Here is a 6,000-nt window from a genome sequence, read left to right as displayed (position 1 = left end):
ATATGCAAACAGATTATTGCATAACACATCTTTTCCAAATTAGCCCCAAAATATTTACTAAATTAATAGTTTAACACAATAAGAAAGGTGTTTTCATATTTAACGTTAATTTTCCAGAGAGTTTTATCACATAAGATATTCTGTGGAAAGCAGCACCTATTTTACTTCTTTGTAAGCCATTATGAAGATCATACACAAGCCTCTCAGACAAAACAACACAGGTGACAGAAACACAAGCTGAATAAAGAACCTCACTGAGTGTGTTCTAGCAAAGTGAATATTTCACCTGGCCATGTATGTGGGATATTTTGCATAATGGTCTATAGACCCTCTAGGATTCATCTATTATAGAATGAATATATAGTGCTGAGATACAGAGAAGTGGTATTTAGCATTATGTCTATGCTTGCTTAGGGCTCACTGTCTACGTGAAATGAGACTAAAATAATATTAAAATGAAAATAATTATTAAACAGAAAATATTGCATTATGCAAACAATGAAAATACTGTATTTTAGTTTTGAGACAGTTCAAGCACATACAGCATATACATAATAAAGCATAGTTTTTTTTTTAATTCCCCCCATCATTTAAAGAAGCAGTCATGAAAAGGTTGTATACTGGTTTAAAACTCAACAACCAACTAGTGCATTCTTCCTGTTCACCTTTTAAAAGACACACATAATACGAAATGGATACATTACACTGCTGTAGTTTACAATATATATTTCAAATTTACAAAAATACAGAAAAACAAGATTTCTTGCACTCAGATACTGAGCATTAACCCTTTGAGTACTAATTTCCACCTGCAACACTGCAGAACACATTCATTTGACTTATGCACTTTTATAACATTGCAACAATTATAATTGTCATCTATATGTACACTGTTAGGAAATGTATTCCTACATAATTTAAAAAAAAGAGTAGGGACTAATAAACTGCAGCTAAAAGACAAATGACGGGTTGAAGCATATAAGTATTTCTGCAAAATATACATTGTAAATTGATGCTCCATCAAGGGGCTTTTATTATTTGTTTTGTTCTCTATAGCAATGTATCAGCTATCCAAGCCTGTGTTAGAATATGACAGACTTGTTCACATGGCCATACAACATTGTGCTTTGTCTTTTTATTTATGGAACCACTTCTCTCCTTTCATTGCAGACATTTTTCTTCCAGCTATATGTTTCTATTCACATTATATAACTCATTCTTACTTTGCAGCTTCTTACTTTAAAAAGCAGTTTCATTTCACATAAGGATAATTATAAATCAGATCTGTCCTGTGAGTTGATGCTTTGTGTACAGACGTTCATGGACAAAGAATTTCTTGCCAAAAGCCTTGTTAACAGAGAATGTTACTGACCCTAAAATGCCCTATGGTTGAGTGGAATTAATGAACACAAGTAACTGCGTTTGAAGGTCAAATTTTCATTAAAGGAAAAAGACAATCTGAAATTTGCTGGGAGGGAAAGTGGCTTTCACATAAGATGTGAAATTAATAAATTAGTATCTGGAAAGTTATGTTTCTGGAAAATGATTAAAGGTTCACTTTCCTGACAACTCTGGACTACATTGTTCATATGATTAAATAGACAATATAGTATATACAGTCTCTCTGAACTAGATTAAGCTATTTTTAAGAAAATGACAGTAGTCCTCAAAGAGTTAATGATAAAACTGCTCTACCTAAACAGATTTTGAAAGGTTATTGTGAAACAGCTTACAGATTTGTTCAAAAGGCATACTTTACAAAGAAGTGTAAAACTTGTTGAGACAATTGCTATTACACTGCACAGTGTCACATACAATGAGTAGTGCATGCTCTGTAAAGACATTAGAGTGGACCCTTATCAAAGCTATCATATAACCTTATACAAAGGATTGTGCCACTTAAACTAGTGCAGTAGTGATTTTTTGTAGATTCATAATGATCTAGATTAATACCAACAGGGTTTCCACAGCCTTTTACAATACTTGTTTTTACACATGTAACACTAGAACACAGCAAATGGTATATCCTGACATATGTCATGCAAAATACAATCAATACAGCACCATAGATGTAACAGACATTACCTAGTACTTCTCTCCAACAAGAAAAGAGACATAACGGAGACTGTACATTACATGATTTTACAGGCCATATGCTACAGAAGATCGTTAGAGGCAGTATCACTTTGTAGGGCTAAAAAGCTGTATCAATAATTTTATAAAATCCTGCTCCTCATTTCTATTATTGTAACTTCTGATTAAAATCCATGGCACAGTAATAATATTTTGCTACAAAAATAAATAAGTAAAAGATGCAGATATGTATATAAAAGAGTCTGAAGTTACCAGAGAGTTAAAAAAAACCCAACCAAAATCATGAATTAAAAGTGATGTATTTCTAAAGAAATACAGTTTTTTGTAACAAAAGGATATTGCCTCTTATATTCAGTACTCTAGACTTCAGTTTCAAATTCTCTCCCAAAACAATTTTCTAACATTCTTTTAAAAATAACTTCACTTTTAAAACACTGCCGCTACTTCTCTCTTTTAGTTGCTCATTCAGAAAACAGAAATAAAGGTGGAAAACCTGTACAATTTGCTGATGTGCTACACAAACATGTAATCTTATTCAGTTTAGAATAAAAACAAAACTGAAGATGATCTGAGTTGAAAAAGACAATATAGTGGCCCATGAACTACACAGTAGTTTCATTCTTCCAAGGACCAGTTTTGATATTTCCTGTACTATCTGAACTGTATATCATGGCTTCATGCACATTTCCCCCGAGAATTCCATTGTGATTAGTTGTATTAAATGGCAATGATTGTGTTCGTGGATGCATCTCAAAATGAGCTGTATGGTGCACAGTGTCACTTTCTGGGATTTTAGCACAACTGTATATTACAGTACTTGCATCGCTACTTTCAGGCTGGTTGATAGTAGGATATGCATCACTTTTCGCACAGCAAGCCCGTCTGTGCCCTGACTGACTATCATGCGTACTGTGTGGACTGTCTGTATGTGAACTGTGGATGCTGCCATCAATGCTCGAAGGAATGTGATAGGCATATTCTCTTTCTCCTGCAGATCTATGTCGACTGAAGTAACGTGGTTTAGTTCTGCTTTTCAGACATCTGTGAATGTGCATGTTGGGCCTGAAAGTTCCCTCGTTATGCACATGTATATGAGCTTCATCATCCAAAAGTTGATCACAGTGCATTTTTGCACAACATGGTGTAACTGGTGAAAGGCAGTTAACATGGTTTTGAACAGCCTGTAGATTAGTAAGCTTGCAGTGATTAGCAGATGGATGATTAAAAACAGCTGATTTGTTAGGACATGGTGACTCTTGAAGACAAGGTGCATGAACCTGCGTGTCCCCATTGACATTAACCTTTGGGCGGACATTAACTTGTACAGAATATGTGCTTCTTCTAGATGGGCAACAGGACCACCAGCAATGCCATACATCATCTCGCTTTGCACAGTGATGGATGAGGATGAAAAGCCCCAAGGTCACACAAAATGCTCCATAGAGGCAGCTAAATATCATATCCAAGAAATGTCCTTGAGATACAGCAAGTGCTCCAAAGGTCCAAGTGGCAGTAAACAAGAACAAAGTGAACGCCGCAGCTCGAAGTTGAGCCTTAAACGAGTGCTCGTTTTCCAACAAAGAAGAAGAAATCATGGAGCATGTTGTCTGGGAAACTGACCCAGAGTCTGTAATATGACTATGGCCCACTTCAGTATTTGCCAACCTCTGCTGATCTTCTGTCCTTTCTTTTAATTCATACTTGCGTTCTGGATGACGCTTCAATTGCACGTATGTGCAGAGAAAGTAAACGCAGGTGACTAGCACAATGAATGCTACTGGCCCATAAAATGCACCGAGGCTAGGTTCCCAAGCCATCCAACAACTGCAAACAAACAAACAAAAAAGTGAAAGTCAAATTAATTTTTAAACCCAAATTTGACATAATGGACAATAACGTCTCATATGTACAATACATTGGTTTTGCCTTAACAGCATGATATCCCCTTGATATGTATGGAGAGCTCCCATTAATGTCAAGGAAACTATTAAATGTTAGCAATGGGAAGGAGAGAATATGATAATTAAGGTTCATTATTCTGAGTTATCACCCTCAGTCCCATTAAACACATATTTAGATTGAGATACTTTGGACTCTGGATTTACTGACTTTTTTTTTTTTAAGGAACTAATACATTGTAATGTAGTATATTAAGGCTGGAGTTTTCTAAGGAGGTTAAGTGAGTTAGGCACCCAAATCCAATTGAAATTTAAGGACAATTAGCCACCAGATTCCTGCAGGCTCTTTTAAAAATCCGAGCCTAAATAAATATCTTAAAGACCCAATGAAGATATTAGGTCTTCATTGCAGGTACTACATGAGAAACACAAATGAATAGGAATCACCTATTTGTATCATTACACTTTTCAGTTTTCCATTTGGTAGGGGAGAGATAAAAAGCAACAGCAAAATAAACAGGATGTGAGGGAAAGAGGAGAGCCACATTCCCAGCCATACATAAGCTCTGATCATCAGATCCTGCACTAAGCACAGCTCACTGGACCCAGTAGTTGGAAGATAAAGGCGGCTGCATATCACCTTTGAGCTCCCCCTGTTTTGGTTGCAAGGGGCTAGCTTGTTAAGTTTGAGCAGCTTTTTAGGGAATCTTTATGGACACTGTGGCTCAGGCAGTGCAAAATGGTTGTAGCATATCTGGCCACACTGTAAATAACAACCGTATGTACTTTTAGAATATCAACTACATACTTAAGGCTAAAATCCTAAAGATAATCTGCATGGCAGTATAGGCTGCAAATGTCTCATTTGGTTACATAAACTGGCTGTAAACTGAACAGAACTGGGGATAAATGGAGCTTTGTGGAGATTAGGCACTGCAGGAAATGCCACCCAAAGGGTCCAGATTGACACCACTCTGCAGCTTTCTGATTGGCCCCTACTCATGATTTAACCCTGGAATGTGGCCTAGGAAGTTGTCTGGACAACCACACAGACTTCTGATCTGCTATTGTAATGCCGACAGACCCCGGTTGTTAGGATCAAAACGGGAACTTCTGGAGCTTAGTGCATGAGCTAAAAGCCAAATGGCTGTTTGCTAAGGCTGTAGAGCAGACTCATTAATTGCTCTCTAAGTGGTCTCAGTGCCACTAGATGGGACAGAACACCACACTCAAAAGGTGTGTGGGTTACACTATGACTCTAGACCTCACCTTGCTTTCTGACCTCCAGTCTCCAATCCCAGCCTGACTGACCCTGACTGTCCTCCTGATTCCCACCTGGTAACTGTCTCTGATATCCAGCCTCTGACCCCAGCCTGACGCCGACTCTTGTCTATGGATCCCAACTCTAGCAATTACTCTGATTCCTGCTCGCTGACTACCACCTTGTGGCTGTCCTTGACTTGCAGACACCAGCTCAGTTGTGACCACAAGGCCAGACCACTTATGCCCCCGGTCCTTTACACTGTGGTCACGAGGCAGCAGGAGTTCTTCAACCCTAGTGCCATAGTCATTTAAGTATTGTGGAGAAAAGGTAACAGGACGGTGTTCCTTTTCTATTTATTTCAAACAAAACAGCAACACATGCGAGCTGGGGGAGGGAGAACAGATGAAGTCCCTTTCTGTTGCCCAATATGATTGCTATTTGGGGATTGCTATTTCCCCCTCCCTTTCCCCCCCCCCCCCCCCCGATGACACTCTTCTATTTCTTTTTGACTGAGTCCCATTTCCGAAACGTAAGAGTTCTCTGAAACCTGCACTGACCCTTTTCACAGTCTCTCCTGCGGCCCACTGACATTTAAGCCAGGGAGGAGCCCACCATGAGCAAATGATCATTTCCACAGAAATGCAAATCTTGAGATGGATGAGTGGTATAAGCAAGAAAGACCACATGAGGAATATGTTTGTTAGAGACAAGCTCAAAGTAACAGTCTAATGGAAAAATGAGGGA

General features: G+C 38.3%; 1 protein-coding gene across 1 annotated transcript in view; it reads right to left on the bottom strand.

The window, feature by feature from the left end:
- Positions 1–2,696: 2,696 nt before the first annotated feature.
- ADGRA1 (adhesion G protein-coupled receptor A1) overlaps positions 2,697–6,000 on the bottom strand; it is a 491,306-nt gene continuing 488,002 nt past the window's right edge. The window contains exon 19 of the mRNA XM_065407945.1: positions 2,697–3,918. Within this exon, the coding sequence (XP_065264017.1) occupies positions 2,697–3,918 (1,222 nt within the window). The remainder of the gene's footprint in view (positions 3,919–6,000) is intronic.

Source organism: Emys orbicularis, chromosome 7, assembly GCF_028017835.1.
Source record: "Emys orbicularis isolate rEmyOrb1 chromosome 7, rEmyOrb1.hap1, whole genome shotgun sequence".
Lineage (NCBI taxonomy): Eukaryota > Metazoa > Chordata > Testudines > Emydidae > Emys > Emys orbicularis.
The sequence above is the reverse complement of the archived record's forward strand: the minus strand, read 5'-3'. Positions and strand labels throughout refer to the sequence as shown.